This window comes from Cygnus atratus, chromosome 8 (assembly GCF_013377495.2).
Source record: "Cygnus atratus isolate AKBS03 ecotype Queensland, Australia chromosome 8, CAtr_DNAZoo_HiC_assembly, whole genome shotgun sequence".
NCBI classification, from domain to species: domain Eukaryota; kingdom Metazoa; phylum Chordata; class Aves; order Anseriformes; family Anatidae; genus Cygnus; species Cygnus atratus.
Genome location: NC_066369.1, coordinates 32881243 through 32899732, shown reverse-complemented (window position 1 = coordinate 32899732; position 18490 = coordinate 32881243). Strand labels below are relative to the sequence as shown.

General features: G+C 38.3%; 1 protein-coding gene across 1 annotated transcript in view; it reads left to right on the top strand.

Annotated features, from left to right (window-relative positions):
• The window catches only part of SLC44A5 (solute carrier family 44 member 5), an 84995-nt gene that overhangs the window by 40688 nt on the left and 25817 nt on the right, over positions 1-18490 (top strand). The window contains exons 3-7 of the mRNA XM_035564392.1: positions 3705-3778; positions 8338-8422; positions 12051-12135; positions 15908-16036; positions 16824-16884. Of these exons, the coding sequence (XP_035420285.1) occupies positions 3705-3778; positions 8338-8422; positions 12051-12135; positions 15908-16036; positions 16824-16884 (434 nt within the window). The remainder of the gene's footprint in view (positions 1-3704; positions 3779-8337; positions 8423-12050; positions 12136-15907; positions 16037-16823; positions 16885-18490) is intronic.

The following is an 18490-nucleotide window of genomic DNA, read 5'->3' as shown; positions in this document are numbered from 1 at the left end:
GTTCCCTATACAGTGAGGGTATGACCTCATTGTACAGTAGACCATAAGGCAGTGATTCCTAAATTGGTACATACTGAGCTTACTTTGCAATGAGGTGCATCTGGGTTTAGATTCAACATATTGTTTTTGCAAGACACCCAGATGACTTGCCTGACTGTGTAGGGTCATCAGTGCAAAACTGTGCAGTAGACATGTAGCATTGTAGACATACCCTTAAAGTAGTTTGTCTTTTTAAGACAATGAATGTGTTTTTTTTTAATATTTTTTTCCAGTTACTGAGATGAAGTGATTAACAAATGACAATCTTTTGAGCAAATAAGGATTAGCTAATTCCTGTGAACAAAATGCCTTCTCAGAATATATTTGTAAGAGTTCAGCAGGAGGAAAGTGGGATTTTGCCCTGAATTTGCTCCTGACTTTGGGACTTCCCACTTTTCTGTAGGAGGAGAGAAACTAATGTCATTTAACCCTGGCAGGCAGACAAACACCACACAGCTGCTCACTCACTCCTCCAGTGGAATGGGGAAGAGCAGTGGAAAGGTATGAGTGCAAGAACTCATAGTTTGAGATAAAGACAGTTTACTAAGTAATGCAAAAGCAGTGCACACAAGCAAAGCAAAACAAGGAATTCAATCACTACTTCTCATCAGCAGACAAGTGTTCAGCCAGTTCCAGGAAAGCAGGGCTCATCATCTGTAGCGGTTTCTTGGAAAGACAAATGCCACCACTATGAACGTCCCCTCCTTCTCTTTCTTCCCCCCCCAGCTTCTATTGCTGAGCACAATGTCATATAGTATGGGATATCCCTCTGGTCACTTGGGATTGCCAATCACAGAATCATAGAATCATTAAGGTTGGAAAAGACCTTCAAGATCATCTGGTTCAACCATGACCTTACTACCAATGTCACCCACTAAACCAAAGCGCCATGTCCAACCTTTCCTTGAACACCTCCAGGGATCGTTATGCCACCACTTCCCTGGGCAACCCGTTCCAATACCTGACTACTCTTTCTGAGAAGAAATGTCTCCTATTTTCTAACCTAAACCTTCCCTGGCACAACTTGAGGCCATTCCTTCTAGTCTTATCATGAGTTACTTGTGAGAAGAGGCTGACCCCCATCTGGAGATGTGTTCCTTCCTCACACCAGATCTATGATCAGTTTAACTGAAATAATATGAGACAGAAAAGATTTGTGAAAGCAGCAGCTGGCACCACAAAAATATCTAGCACAACGTGTTTGAAGTCTAACCTGTCTTTAATTCCTCAAAGGCAGAAATTTACTCAAAACCAACTTGCCCTGCCCCAGAGGTTCGCTGGTAGGAACTGAGTGTGTTTGGCACCTCTCGGTTTCTGAATGTATGAATACTTGCCTCATTTCACAGCCCTAAAACAGTCTCTCTCTCTCCCCTTCCCTTCCATCCCACCATTTCACTCACTGGAAGTGAGCTGCTTGAGTGAACAATGATGTTGAAAGGGACTAAAGATTTACATATCGTATCTAGTAAAATAAGTAGTTATTTTTTATGAGCAACAATTAGTCTGTATGAATTGTTTCAAAATTCTCTGAAGCTACCCAATAAAGTATTTATTTAGTTTTTATATATTTTTTTTCAGTATTTATTTAACAGCGATACTTGGCCACAGGGAGTTTTACTAGGACCTATACAGGAGTTTGTGTCCTACAAAGAACAGAAAATCCTGCCTTTTGGTAAAGTGTTTATGGGTACTTGCTCATTGTGGGGTCTACAAAACTTTAAAGTAAGATTAGCACAAGTAGATGTAATCTTTAATGGTATTTAGTTATCATAAAATGAGACCTGTGAGAATTACACTATAAGAGGTTTCTGTGACTACAGGAGTTGTAATTAAAGTATTTATGGTGGCATATTTCTCCTTAGACGTCTTTTATTGAATCTTGTATCTCTTATAAACTGCTCCGATGCCAAGCTTCAACACAGAGTGTCTGAACAGACTTGGAGAATGAACAGCATTTCCGTCTTTAAGCAATTGTCCTTCAGTAGATTACTGTCATACTGACCTTGAATCTGTACCAGCTTTGCCTCACTACAAATTTATTTCAGTGATCTGTTAAAACTGTATCTCTCTAAAGAAATGAACAGGATTTTTCATTCCTTTTCCACACCTGAAAACACTTTTAAAGATCTCCAGTTGTTTAAAAGTTCATCTTCTTTATGCTAAAGAATAACGGTTGTTCATAAGAGGAAACACAGACTGGAAAACGGAAAGAACCATAGACACTAAAAATTACTGTTTGTCATTGGAGTGTGCATTCTGAGATTTCTTTTACTTGCAGGCTTCAGCTCTCATCCACTTGGCTCCTTATGTAGACTCTCAAGCAGAGCTGAATATCACTTAGTTTATGAAGACAGTCTTCCACTTTAACATGAAGAAAGCTTTAGACTTCCTGGAGTGATTATTGCTCAGTCTTATGTCAAGAAAAAAACAGGATACAGCTTTGATCAGGTTAGAACAGAAGCAGCTTATTGCTACAGCTGTAGGAGAGAGTAGAGAGCAGCACTGAGGTCTTCTGCCTATGCGAACTCTGACTAGGTGAGGCAGCTACAGAGTTTACGTACCTTTAGGTTATACAACCTGCTCTTGACCAAAACTGTGTCAGATAAGCAGAATATTGTAAGTAACAGTGATTGAAATACTTCGGATGAGGAAGTTCAGGACAGTACATCCTTCTACAAATAATTTACTCCTTTGTTAATGAAATTGTGCTGACTGGTGAGACCATTAGTTGCAAATATTTCTTAGCTAGTGAGGCCTGCAAAGACCTATGAAGCATGTGCTGCCACACATCTTTAGAAGCAAATACTTGTGAAGTTAGCTTGTGAAGGAGAAAATTGCTCATCATAACTGGAGACCTCAGAATTTGTTGTCTCTGTAAATGCATACTTGCCCTTCTCCTACCTGCTTAGGCGTTCATATTTCATATAAATTACATCTCTAGAATGACTCTGATCAGGGTCAGATGCTGGAAAAAAATGATTGTAGTGATCCACATCTCCACTCCTCTGCCTGAATGAGCTTGATATGTAGACCAAAAAATTAAAAACAGCAATTGAATTGAATACTGACTTCTCAGTTTTCAGACTGGAGAATGTGTTTTTTTGCTTGTCAGTAAATAGAGGTATGGCTCTCCACAAGATGTTTTTTTTTTTTCCCTCTATGTAGAGTATGTTTTGGTTGCACTAAATGAGGTCAAACAACCAAGTCAGAAAAGTCAGAACTTTGTGCAGAGATCAGAGTAGTTAGATAACGGCTTTTTTTTTTTCCATGTTGTTTTCCCAGTCATAACCTATTTATAATACAGGTAAGCTGTGCTGGATCATCATCTCAACATATTGTTTATAATACCTGATATCAGAAGTGATCTCATGTTTTCAATGTTTTAACATATTATTTGTTTTAAGAATGTTTAAGCCTGTTCTTCCATATGTTTTTATTTCTGTCTGCAATTCAAAAGGCATATACATTTATTTGGTGGTCTTGCAGTGAAAGCAGGACCTTACACCTCACGTGATTTTGTGAGTAAGACTTCAGGAAATAGTAAGTGCAGATGCAAACATGCTTATGTAGTATATTCAGAAGTGAGAATACCCTATGGCACTCATTGTTTTCAAAGGGTCATATTAGACACCTTATTTTTAAAAAATGTTCCTTTCTGTCCCTAGGCATTGTACAGACATTATTTGCTGTGTAATCTTCATAGTCGTCATTCTGGGTTACATTGCATTAGGAATTGTGGGTAAGTAAACACAGGTATAGTATGTAGTAGTGCTTTCTCATACCCAGGAGAAGCAGCTTTGTGAACATCAGTACTTTTAACTGACATGTCCCTTTTGCTTATGTCTACATAAAGCATTCAGGTCTATAAGCAATACCTTGCTTAGAAGCAAATCGTGAATTAACATTCAGTGTCTGTTGTAATTAGGGAGACACTCAAATCCACGTATTTATGATAAAAAATTCAAAATGAAGTATACTTAAGAAAAATGACATTGTTTGATAATTTTGGTAACATGAAGTTAACTGTGGTGGAAAAAGCCTTTCATTTGTCATTAAGCTGAAAGCAAAAGATAGAGATAAACACTTTAGTTTTCAGAGGCTTTTTGTTCTGTAGATTACCAAAAGAACCTATATGAGCAGTGAATGGGGAAGTAAAAGGGGTAACTTCATTTATTGTGAGATCCAGAGTTGTTTGTATATTAGGATATTCATTAGTAATACCCATTTTATTTTGTGTGAGAGAATTGTATAAATGCATGTATGTGAAAGCACAAACAATATTGTGAAAGTGTACTTGCTGTGTATCTGCATGTTTCGCTGAACTCTAATTTATTTCAGAATGAGAGGTCATCTTCAGTACAACTCATTAGTCATGAATTGTGCCTTATGTCTTATTTTAGAAACAATAAAAAGTACATTTCTGTATTTTCTTGTGTGAATACCCTTCTGGATCCCTGTTAAATTTACCTTGAGGACTAAGCAATAAATGTAGCTTTATCACACAGCTGCTGTGACTGAAAATCTGAGTCAAATTTTGCTCTCAACATTGTATGTATAGATCACATAGGTTTTAGCTGTATGCACATCTGTGTAACAATGGAGTAGAATTTGGTTAGGTATATGTTTCAAGAAGAGTGAAATGTAGTCTAAGTAAAAGGTAGTTAAATCTCCTTGAAAGATGAAACATGATAATTTTTGATACTGGGCTTTCTTGGTCCTGCTTCAGTGATGGCTGCTGTTGAATGACTTTACTGAATAGAAATATTTATTCCATGATTTACTCTTTGTATCATTCTGTTAACTTCACAGATGAACTAATAGTGCCAATTTAACAATGTAATTTTATTTCCTATGGAACTGGCTTAACACTTCATATATATTTCTGAGACCTTGGGCTTATCTGGGTGATATTTTACAGAAGTTAGCCTCTTAATTGATGATGATTTTAATTCAGAAAAATACACATAAAAGGCAGCAAATAAGTTCTCTTGGAAACGAGCCTCGTGTTCCAAAGGACAGATTAGTATTGCTCAAAAGGATGTTTATACAACTTTGGTGTCATCAGCATGGATTTACAAATTCTGCATCATGTGTGCCATTACCTGCTTCAAAGCATTTCTAAATTGCTTGTATTAAAAATCTGTAAGAACAATTTCTCAGTTTTCAGGTTAGGTTCTGCACACGTTAAAACATTAAAAAATACATTTAAGGGAAGCAAATTAACAATGTGAAAGACTGCCCTTTTGAAGGTACATAGTAGAGGGAATGAGGCAGATAGTATAAACAGATTTGCGGTTATTTTTTAAGTATCAAAAGATGCCACTGTTCTAATCCCATTTTTTCCTTGACAGGGAGCTTTCCAGCCTTTACAACCAACAACATAGCCCTAGAGCACAGAAAAAGAGGAGTATACCTGATAGACATTCAGATTGACAGGCAATAGGTATTTTTGATACTGTCCATGTGTGTTGGCTCCACATCAGTAAAAGGGCTGACATAACTGCAGGCCTCCTGACAATGAAATAGTGCTGTCATAGGATGTCACATTGCTGCCCTGAGGGTTGGCTCAACTGTATAATATGGTTCAGCTGTTCTTTAATTTTCTTTTTTCATCTTATTTTTGTTTGTGCCAGCACTCAGACCACAGCCTTATGATTATCAGAATGTGCTCAGAAAAAAATCTAAATGACTGGATTCTGTTTCATGTAGTGCTTGATAGTGGATCACCAATAGTACAGCAAAACACACAAAACATGCTGCTCTGTCAAACTCATTCTTATAATAGCCTTCTTCCCTCAGTCAGAACTGTTGAATTAGATACTTATTCTGCACTGCATAGGCCAGAAAAAAAAAGGGTGTATTTATGACATGGATTCTTTCACTGTCGTTGTTCTCAGTTTGCAAAAGCAGTGACAGAGAAATAAGTTTATTAATCTTGATGTTTAAGGCCTGGCACAGCCAGTGAAAGAAGCACATATTTTCTCTTCTGCTCATTTCCCTTCTCCTTCTGCTGCTGAGTTAATCAAATGCTAAATGTTTCTGTTGTAAAGCAGACTAATTCTTTTTTGTTTCACTTTGGAATTTAGCTGAAAGGCGTCTTCCTCTGTTGACCCAGCAGCTGATTCCAGTGGTGGAATTTCACAAAGAAAAGTGCGCTAAATCTATTTTTAAAATCAAATTTTTTTAGATATTGTTTTATTAAAAACATGACTGAATCTTCAGGCATGCAGGACAGCTACTGCCAAGCAAGAGAAGTTTTAGAAAATTTGGTAATGGCAAAGCAGGAGCAGTCTGTACAGAAATTCTGTTGAGAAGTGAGTAGAATGCTCCATCATTTATATTCTATTTTCTATTAGTAATCGAGAAATACACGGAAAAAGATGAGTGATGAAACCTGAGACCAAGGATTGACACAAACTCTGTGAAAGAGAGACTTTTGAAAGATTTCAGCAGAGCTTCTGTTACAACTGAAGAGTGTGAGGATGATACACTGCTCTGCTAATTTAATGAGCAGAGTTTTATTCCTGATGGCTATATTAGTCCATTGAAACAGACTGAAGGAAGTAAGCCTGCATCACATTGACCCTTCTAATGGAAAGATCCTTAAGAAAAGATTGCTGTATACATAAGCAATAGACTGAGACAGCAAACAATTATTTTGCAGTGCTTATCTCCTTTTTCCCAAGTTTGTCTGAGGAATGAAAAATAATTCCAGGTTTAATATGCTACCTTGGTAAGGGGTATTATTGGCTGTAGCAGCTACTTCCAAATTATATGTACAAAGGATCTTTAAGTCTTGCTACTAAATTCTCGTCAGTACTTTGGAACTGACATGGTGGGGTTTATCTCCACTGGTTCCTGTTTCATAAAGTGCCAAATAAAATAATAATTTAAAACACTAATTTTTAGCCTAGGAAAACACTGATGTAGAAGAGTCATTTAACATCATACAAATAAGGCCTGAAAGGCTTTTCAGATCAGTATAGGAGCTTGATTCATTTGGGCCCAGACTTTTAAGTTTATGAAAAGTAAGGTCTTATTAAAGTATAAGGAAAAACTACTTGTTGTCTGAGTCACAATGGAAAAAAGTATACATGGCATAACCAACAGACTCAGTGCAATCACCAGAGAGCTGTGTGATGTCATGCATACATATGTGTAATTGAATTTTCAGTTGCCTACAGGAGTTCATAAGAGAGTTGATAGTTGATGTCGCCTAAATGTTCCCATTAGCTAGTGTTAATGAAATAAGTAAGTGGGGCTTAACAAAGAAAAAAATAAATGGGGTTTAACACCAGTGAAGCACTTCAGCTTTCTGTGAGCATCAGAATACCACAGTTAATCTGAAATGCAATCAGTCTGGAAGTTCAGAAGTTGGTTGATACTAGGCAGCAAGTTTACAAACTCCAAAACACAAGCAAAATGAGATATGTTAAAATAAACTAGGGTATTTATTTTGGTAACTTAAAACCATTCAAGATGAAAAGTAGCATTACAGATTCTCTTTTGATGGACGTTATTATAACTATTTGCAAAAGTCAACAAAAGTATGTTGCATATCTGTCCCAAACATTCCATTAGATTTGTAATTTGCTTCTCTGAGATCTTGTATAGGTTCTGTCTGTACTGCACATATAATAATTGTTATCATAAACACTATTATTCTCACCAAAGTGACCTTGAGGAAAATGACAGTTTCACAGTTGGCTAAATTTAATGCCACAAAGTGGAGAGAAAATGGTTTAATTACAGAGAAGCAAATTCAAGGTAGTATGCATAGGTCAAAACCTAAAGTTTGGCTTCTGGCATTCAGTAGTGTATTGCACAAGAAAGGGAAGGCTGGGACTGAAAACTTCGTAACACCTGCAATCTTTTACACATAATACAGATACAAGGAAATGGTTGTTAGAGGATTTTTTTAGTGTTCTATAGCAACCTGATTTTAGTGTGTTAGCTCAGGGTACTGATAAGGAATTATATTCTGGAACTATAGTTTACTTTCAAATGATGCTTTAGAAAAATGAAATTTCTATGACTTAAAGGCAGATCAGCAATTGGTAGTCAGTAGTTCAAAGACTAGTCATGGGCTAGTCATGAAGGAAGCTTTTTTTGTTCTGTTCTGTTTTTATTTTAGTTTTTCGCTAGGAAATCTACAAATCAATACTCTTCAGAGGCAATCAACAAAAATTAAAATGATACATGAGAGGTGACACATTTTCATGCTAGTAAATTTCAACTACTATCACGTTATTGCTGTACACTTGACTGTAATGTTAAAAGATATATGTGTATTTGCAGCTTGGGTGCACGGGGATCCTAGGAAAGTGATTTATCCAACTGACAGCTATGGGCAGTTCTGTGGTCAGAAAGACACCTTCAATGAGTGAGTACTAAATCCAAACACCTATCTTTATGACTTATGCACTACGAACAAAAAGTGAGGTTTCAAATCCTCTCTATGCAAGTGGTTCTTGTGCAAAGCTGAAGAGACAGCAACACTTGATTTCCTCTTATTGTATTTATTCCAAATAAAGTTCATAAATAGATTAATCGCTCAGTGCAAATCTAGACACAAATTATTACTGCAGTGCAGTTGTTCTCATTCAAAGAATATTTTTGGTAAAGTATAAATATAGCTGATTGCATCACTAATAGCATTGAAAGTGACTAGCTGGCTCAGCTTCTGGCTGCAAAGTTTAGGATATTTAATAACCATTTGAGAAATTCTTCTGTCCACCTTGGCATAAGAGAAGTCCATAAAGCATTGTAGCCAGGTTCTCAGTTTCTCTCAATAAGCTCCAAATACCATAAAAGAGCATATGGTAAAGGTCTTGTTTTCTGCTACTGCTTATCTGGGGATAGTGGAGAGCAGAATGTATGGTCAGGCAGCTGTAGCCATACCTTTCTTGGAGATACCAGCCAAACAGCTCTGTTTAATTGTCTCAATTTCCTAATCTCTTAGATTTGAATTTACAAGAATTAAATTTATTAGTTAATATCAACAGAGTCTTTCAGCATGAAAATAGTTGCTCAGGAGAGAAAGATGTCACATTATTATTTTCTCTGAAAATCTAAAACTTTTTTATGAAACAAAATTTAAGAGTTTTTTTAAGAGGCTGATGAAGGTACTGCCCAAAGGCAAATTCAAAAGGAGGGGAGCAGTAGAGAGGAAGTGGATGCAGGAGAGAGAGGAAGAGCTAATACTTTGTATCCTCTCAAGCTCTTTTTACAGAGGAAACAGAAATGCTAGGGACTGTAAGAGGACAAGACCTGTTACACTCTCTGACTAAGATTCTTCCTAACAGTTGTTGGCGAGTGGCCAGAAGAGTCCTCTTCCTCTATGAAGAGAAAGAACTAGGAACAAAAGTGTTCTGCTTCCTCTGCTCTTTGCTCTGTCTTTGCCCCCTCTCTGGTCCATGGGAAGCAGCAGCCAAATAGGTTTGGTGGTCTGGGGCATACAGCATCCATGCACCAAGTGTGTGGCATGTAGCCAGATTTAATTCTGATTACCCATTCTCATTGCCTCTTTATCTTTGTTACTCAAGTCTTCAGTTATTTCTTACACCATGATTTCCAGTCCGTACTTTATTTGCCACATGGGGGAGTTCTTTATAAAAAAATTAAGCCAAAAGATACACAATATAATTTACTAGAAAAGGAGGAGTGTTATGACAATATTAGCATTCGGGCCTGCCAGGAGGCTCCTCTGAACAAGTCCCTCTGGTTCCCAAAAGTGGAGGTGTGGGATGTGCTTGTCAGTCCTTTATGGATACCATAAGAAAGGCTAACCTATAACTATGGTTTTCCAAAGTCCCTGAAGGCTTAATATGAGACCTCTGAATTGGCAAGTGATGACAGTCTCGGTGATTTGAATCTTTTGCTTGGAACAAGCATCCCCAGCAATCTCACTGAGGAGTAGAAAAGAGGAGCTGGTAAGCCAACATTCACAGTTTGTGAAAAAAAAAAACAAAAAAAGAAAAAAGAAAGAGTTGAACTCTAATGAATTCCGTGCATTCAAATTAATTCTACTTTGTGTAGAATCTTTGTGTGGAACTTTATCATGAGAGTATCTTTTAGGCCTCTTCATACTCCACTGTAAACCATCCATTAATCTTCATGTAATCTGTAAGCTTGTTTTGCCTTCTACAGAGCACAGTGTAATCATGGAATACAATAGTATTTCACTGTAGTGGACACAGACCTAGTTTTCAGTGGCTGTTTCCTTATGTTACCTATATGCTTAATCTTTCTTTTCTGCTGGTAATATCAGCAAGTGGGCTAACACATCTGAAAAAAAAAGGTTTCATTAATGGCTTAGAGAAGCTTACAGACTGTAAATACTCACAAGAAACTATTGGAGAAAGATGACGTTTCAGTCCAAAATTTTATTCTTTTGATTGAAGAAATAACAACTAGTGAATTGTATTTGCTAATATGCGTGTTTTGTTAAACAGCACATAATAGAATATACTGCACTGAAAACAAATTAAGCATCTAAAATGTCAGGCAGTTGAGCTAATCCCAGTTTTAAAAGGAGCTTGAATGTATGATTGCTATATATACAAGGGAGCTTGCTATATAATAGCTTTGTAGACATAACCATATTCAGCAGTTCACTGTATATGTCCTACAATGGGGGTTACCCCAAAAGCACTTCATTATTAATATATCCATCCTGTTCCCAAGGCAGAGCTCCTTCTGTGTTGCATTGTCTCGGTTGGCATCAGTGGTGGCTCAGACAACGTTGTATTGTGTTTTCTTGCACATCACAGGCTACAGGGGGATATATGCATTACTAGCCAGACCACTTATCCTCAGGGTACTCATCCTCCTGACCTGGAAGTCTGGGAGCATAAGAAGCAGAAGAAGCCACCTGCACAGTTCAGGTGGAAACAGAGACCTGGACTGTCACAAGTCCATGGGGCCAGATGGGATCCATCCAAGGGTGCTGAGGGAGTTGGTGGATGTGATTGCAGGGCTGCTTTACATCATCTATCAGTGATTTTGGTCATCTGGAGAGGTCACAGATGACTGGAGACTTGCTAATGTGACGCCCATCTGTAAGAAGGGTCGTAAGGAGGACCTTCAGGCCTGTCAGCCTGACCTCGGAGCTGGAAAAGGTGACAGAACAGGTCATCTTGAATGCAATCATGCAATGTATGTGGGAACACCAGGGGATCAGGCCCAGTCAGCAAGGGTTCATGAAAGGCAAGTCCTTTGAGTACTGTGTTCAGTTTTGTGCCTCTCACTACAAGAAAGACATCGAGGCCCTGGAGTCATCAGTTTTCAATAAATCCAAACTGAGGTGACAGCTACCTCAAGGTCCCAATTTCCAGAAATTGTCAAGTGTGGGGACTGTGGGGTGCAAAACCCTCAGGCTGTCCTTTATTTATATCAAATAAGGTTTATGAGCATTGTTTTGAGATTCTACAATCATTCCATTTCCTGGCTAGCTGCTTTCAGTATCCAACCATAAAAGCTTTTGATTGATTTTGGTGCCACCTTCTGCTCAGTGAAGTAATCAACTTTCACGATGTAATATTTTTAATATGCAGTGTCATTGATTTTGGTGCCACCTTCTGCTCAGCAATCTAATCAGCTTTTACAATGTAACATTTCTTATACCCAGTACATACACAATATATTCAGCACAAGCAAAGGAACCACAGAGTTTTGCAGAGGTATTTTACCAGTTTTTCACTTTTTAGAGGCAGAACTGCAGACACCTTCTAATTCTTATAGTACCTAGGGTTGTTTCAGCTTAAACTCCTGCTGTGGAAAAACTGTTCAAAATTAATGTTCTTTAGAAAAAAAAAGATTCTGGTTTAAAAGATGTCATGGTATAGAACATTCAGTATCTGTTTGGGATTTGTTTTTTGTCTTGTGTTTGCAATATGTCCATTCCGAATAAAGGAATTAAAACACCAATTTATGCTATAAATTTTGGTGTGGTAGGATGTGTAAAAGCACCCATATTTATAAAATTAATTATCTTATATCCTCTTCCATAGGAACAAGACCATTCTGTTTTACTTTAACATTCTGAAATGTGCCAGCCCAGTAGTGTTAATAAACCTACAGTGCCCTACAACACAGGTGAGTGAAATACAGAGCTAAGATATTTTCCCTGCCTCTTAGTCATGGTGCTTAGGAACTAGACATACATTTGTATGGATTTTAAAATTGCTCTTCATGTCCTGTGAAACATTATATGATTGTTTTATAGATGACATGTATAGCATACAGTATCTGTCACCTGTGATGGTCAGAAGAAAATAAATAGGAATGTACAAGATAGTCTATTTTGGATCAGGATTGAATGAAAGTCTGTCTAGCTGGATAAAGTAATTTGTTTTTCATGAATTTATCACAGGCAGCTGTCCAGTAGTAGTAAATGTATGCAAAAAATAATTTTGGTTAACATCGAGGATTTTCCAAACTGGATGTGTACAAGAAAATGTACATATCCCCAGTGAGAGCAGTTTCTGGGTATAGTTATATCTTATGGTGCTTTCAAAATTGAAAAAAGATTGTTTTTGGCTAATGCCACAGTTTGTACTCCCTTAACTGTGCTGCAACTTACTGTGAAGCTATGAAATAATCCCTGTCACTGAACTCATGTGGGTTAAAATTGTCCTTCCGATCTTCTTAAAATTAGACCACTTTATTGACCTGTTTTGCTGAGCAATTGAAGGGTCCGGAGGGCAAGATGTATGAGGAGCAGCGGAAATCACTTGGATTGTTCAGCCTGGAGAAGAAAAGACTTAGGGGAGACCTCATCATGGTCTACAGCTCCCTCACGAGGCGAGCAGAGGGATGGGCATTGATCTCTGCTCTCTGGTGACCAGCGATAGGACCCGAGGGGACGGCATGGAGCTGGGACATGGGAGAGTCAGGCCAGGTGTTAGGAAAAGGTTCTTCACTGAGAGGGTGGTCAGGTACTGGAACAGGCTTGCCGGGGAAGTGGTCATGGCGTTGAGCCTGCCAGAGTTCAAGAAGCGTTTGGTCAGTGCTCTCAGAAACATGCTCTGGTTTTTTGGGTGGTTCTTTGGGGACTCAGGAGTTGGCCTGGGTGATCCTTGTGGGTGTCTGCCAACTTGGGATATTCTGTGATTCTAAGTTTCAATAATTCAATTGTACAAACAGTTACATTGGTTCATTTTGGAAAGCAACAAATTATGTCATAGGATTAAGTTGGGAGTTAGGAGCAGGACTGCTCTGATCCACCCTTGCTGCCAAAGTAATTGTAGTGTGTAAATGAACTAGGTGATAGAATTTGGTCTCAGTCAGCTTGACAACATTCAGTGAAATCCAGTGCTACTTTGGATGAGGGCTGTTAGATAGTAACCAGTTTACATATGTTAATTATCTTTTTATTTCACTGTCATTTTGAAGTGGTTACATTTCAGCTTGTCCTTACTCCTGATTCTAGTACTTGCTAGATCTTTCTGGCCCATCAGTTAGTGTGACTGCATGGACTATTTGATACAGCTGAAGAGATGGATATCTCCAGGAAGGAAGTGCAAGAACCCTCTTAACACTAATCAGGTGCTGACAGAATGGAAATTTTATCATCATCAGATTTGTTTCAGGATTCCCCACCTACCCACAATCAGACACCAGCACTATTACCCTGCAGCCTTTGTACTCTTCTATTACTGGAACAATTCAGCCTGTCCAGAAATACTGAGTCATTGTGTGGGAATTGGCTAGTACTGTGGTCAAGTTGGCGGTGGTTGTGAGTCAAGAAAGGTGGAATATGTCTTGAAACAGAGTTTGGGGGAGGGAGGGTAGTTACTTTGTTTATTTTCAGACACATCTCCAAAGCTGAGAATGTTCTTGAATGCTGTTTGGTGCTGCAGAGGTTTAATACCCTGGTCTTTTGTGAAAATGCTGAAGAAACTTTTCTTTGATAATACCTCTTTTGAACTGCAGAGAAGATCTTTCATTCCTGTCCCTTTCACATCAGATAGTTCAGGAGAAAAACAAACAAACAAACAAAAACAAAGAAACAAACAAACAAAACAAGCAAGAACTAGCATGGGAAGAGCTTCAGTTCTAGAGTAAGACTGGATTTACAAACTGTTATTACAGTTCACTGGACCCACAGACAACACATTTCATTGCCTGTTTCGTAGGTGGGAAACTGAGGTTATGGTAAAGTGTATACTCATAGTCGCCTGTTGGCCCAACAAGGAAAAAGCTCTTCTTTCTTCATTCCTTGCCTTCTGGGTAGTCCACAGGACCATAGTACTCATCAAGAAAGATCCTCTTACATCATCTAACCTCTAGCCTGTTCCAGGATTAGCCTGTTAATCTAAGGATTAACCCAAGATCTTTTCCCAAAATTCCTTTAGATGAACTGTATGTGGCAGAATGCCCTTGAGGTGAAATATAACTGCACATGGCATCTCTCTGGTACTTGGGTAGCAGAGCTTTTCAAAGGGTGTTTGGATAGCACAGCTTTGGAAACAGAGAACAGCCTTCTGGAAAAGGCTGAAATTTCCTAAGAAGATGGATGTCAAACTGGCTCACAGCAATTAGTGACACTGAAGAGGTCACCATAGCTGTACACTTGCATGATTTTAGTGACCAGGAAAGCCTTTAGAGCCTGTGTTCTAGGGCAGCTGCTTCTCCATTACCTAATCAGAACCTCTTGAATGGATACATTCATCAAACCCCAGCCTTCCTTAAGTTTCTCATATAAATCCCATTTATACTGGCTGCACCTGCTGCAGTGTGAATTTCATTCCTGGAATGTTAACCTCACTTGCTTTGTAATTGGAGGAGATTTGTCATTAGTCAGTCATAAAATGTTACCTTTATTTGAGTGATACACACCTAACTTGAATGTTATCTGTGGAGATGTATTAGACTGAAGAAATTGTGTAGAAGGGTAGTTTAGTTTCAGCTGCATGAGTCTTTTTTTTTTTTTTTAAGTGAAGTTCTCCTTATAAATGTAATGGAAAGAAATGCCATATATCCTGTGAAAATAGCTACTGCACCACCTGTCTCATATAACTAATTATTAGAGAAGGTCCAAAAAAAAAGGTTATGAAGATGGTGAGGGGCCTAGAGAACAAGACATATGAGGAGCAGCTGTGGTCCCTTGGTTGGTTCAGCCTAGAGAGGAGGAGGCTGAGGGGAGGCCTCATGCAGAGGGGCAGTGGAGGGGCAGGCACTGATCTCTGTTCTCTGGTGACAGTGACAGGAGCCAAGGGAACAGCATGGAACTGTGACAGGGGAGGGTCAGGCTAGGTGTTAGGAAAAGGTTCTTTACCGAGGAGGTGATTGGGTGCTGGAACAGGCTCCCCAGGGCAGTGGTCACAACACTGAGCCTGGTGAAGTTCAAGAAGCGTTTGGACAATGCTCTCAGACACAGGGTCTGATTTTGGGGTGTTCCTGTATGGAGCCAGGAGTTGGACTCAATGATCCTTGTGGGTCCCTTCCAACTCAGAATATTCTATGATTCTATGATTCTATATACACTACTGCTGATGGCAGCAGAGGAAGGCCCCCAGTTTTTTCCTGGTGCTCAAAAAGAAATTTTGTTTTGATTAGACTTAAAGCTCTGCATGTGTACCAGAATGTGTAGAACCTAAGAAGATATGGAGAGTGGCTTGATATGCCAGATATGAGGAGAGACTTTGAAATGTATTCTATCAAACAGTTTTAGAATTATTCATCTGGGGATTCAAAAGCAAAACTTGTGTCCCTTCCTATATACTACAGTATTGCTGCAGACAGTTGCATAGAACTGTGCACTTTTATAGGTGGCTTTTTTCTTTCTTTTTAATTACATTGACTTTTATTACCTTTCTCTGCTCCCAGTGCATCTTTACTCTTTCTTTTTTTTCTTTTCTTGCAGCTTTGTGTCTCAAAGTGCCCAGACAGGTTTGCAACCTATATTGATGTTCAGGCTTCCTACAGATATAAACCAGATCAGTGGAATTACTTCAAGCAGTTCTGCAAGCCTGGTTTTAACAATCCTCGCAAGGTGTGTATGTATAAAAAGGTGATGGAATACATTTTTTTCTTCAAGCAATATGTAATATGCATGATTTTACTGGGCTACATCAGAGCTTTGAATTATTCCTGTTTCACAATATAAGGAATTGTCCTGTATATATGGTTTGATACTGATTTAATCAAGGTTTAGGTCTTGTATGCATACCAAATTCCCCACTCTTTTAGTGGATACAGTTTGCTTGCAAGAATATTTGCAGCTACCCATGTAGGTGCAGTACTGTGGCAAGGAAGTCTCCAGTAGTTAGGTACTCCACAGCAGTAGAGAATATGTCTCAACCAAGTTCTTAAGGCTGCTGCATCATCTACAGCTGCATAGTCAATATTTTTTAGCTAGGAAAATTTAATCTATCCTTGATATAACTGATTTTGCACTGAAGCGTACTGCAATATTTCTCCCATCTTTAAAAAATGTTGTGAATCAACTAAATCGTGTTAAATTTTTACTCTTCTTTAAGAGAAAAAGTGAAGAGGAGGCAAGGAACAACTGCCCAGTCACCTTGGACCTAGATAAAGATACAAAATGAGCAGGTCTTTTCTTTTTTTTGTCACCAAAAAAGGCAAGGAAAATAGTCTTTTCCCAAATCACACTGACAGTTTAGATTCGCATGTCATGAATGTATATTGCAGCTCCACCAGTCAAGTTCGGGGAGGAGGCTACAAAGCCCAGTTTGGGACATTTTCTCAGACTGGGTGAGAAATGAAAAGCATGTAGTTATTCTGCTATGTATTCAGCATTCCTATTTTTCCCCTTTTAGTCTGTTGCTCAAGTTCTACGTGATGAAGATTGTCCTTCGATGATCATTCCAAGCAGGCCTTGTGAGTGGTTGTACTTCTTACACACATCTTAGCAGATTATTAGCGTTCACATTAAAGCACAACTCTGATCTGAAAAGTAGTTTGTGGCAAGCTCCCTAAGAGCTGTCTGTTATCTGATAGTGACTATTATTCAATTTTAAACAGTTTGAAAGTGTAAAGATTTTTATTTTTTTTCTAACTGCTGTCTGTGAACATTCAGCATGTGATCAGGTCAAGATGAGCACTTTTTTGTTCATGAATCGTCACTAATAGAAAAAGATCTACAGTTCAAATTGTGTCTTTTAAAATACGTGAGCAAGCAACCCCACTGGCATCAAGAAAATACCATGAATGTAAGAAGGATCATAAGGCCAGCTGTTAAAGTTCAAATGATACTTGAGCCCAATTGCAATGCAGCTCAATTATTAGTTACGATGCTGGCTCTGCATGGCATACAGATCAGTAATGGAGGAGCCAAAAGATGTTTTTGTCACTCTGGTCAGCAGGTATTTCTGAGTAGATAACCACAGATCTCAGAGTTGATCTCAGCTACAGAAGTGTAACATCAAGAGTATCTGCCACTGACCCAGAAACTCATGCAAATAAGAAATTGCTGTTTATTTTTCTATGCTTTAAAGTAGGCATCATGTAAATCGGGGGCAGGTTATCAAAAAGAGAAAATATGGATTCTCTTTAATAAAGAAAAGAATTTTTATTAAAAGTGATGTGCTCACCCAAAAGGCAGAAAATTAATTTGCAAAGCTATTATCTTCTTTTAGATGACAATAGGGGGCAAAGATTACAGGAGGAAGAGAGACGTTACTTAATTATATCCTCACAATAATTGGTATAATAGATAGTCTAGACTGAATATTGAACTCTGGCATCAGTATATATTAGAACTAAATAAAGAAAGCACAGAATTCTTATATAAAGTTCAAGTTCAGCTGTGTAGGAGGAGTGACCCACTCTTCCTTTCAAAATGAAAACCAGGACTTTTTGCAGCAAAGACCAAGGCAAGATAAAAAAGTATGTAACCATCTCTCCTTTTCTCTCTTTTACAATCACCACCTAGTTTGTCTTTTCCATTTTCTCCTCTCCAAGGATATCTAGTGATAATATTTGGTACTGCAGGTCATCTGGCATATGAGGCACTGACGCTTGCTGCTATGTCTTGGTTTGGGTGCTAGTACCATTTGTGACTAGTCATGCTGAGTCTGTCCCCAGGGGCTGGTTTGATTATTGCTGTGTAAATGACGTATTTGAGAAGCAGCAGTATTTGTAAGCTGCCTAGATACTGGCAGAGAGTAAGTTCTGTATTTATTACAAATTCTTAAACTGCTACAGATACTGTTACTGTTATTTAGTAGCACCTAGAATGTCCAGTTGAAACCTATGCTCCCATCATGCCTGAGCTTACACAAACATAGGACAAAAAGCCCCAGAGCATAAAAACATTATCTTGAATATAATGTTTCTTCCAATATTTGTCAAATGCAATGTATCAATAGATCATCAAGTGTAAAACAATTGACTATGAATCTGAAATGATTTAAATATGTTAGAATTTGTTGCAAAAAACAGGTGATGAAAGTGGAGCTCATCATGAAATGTAATGTGCATCCTT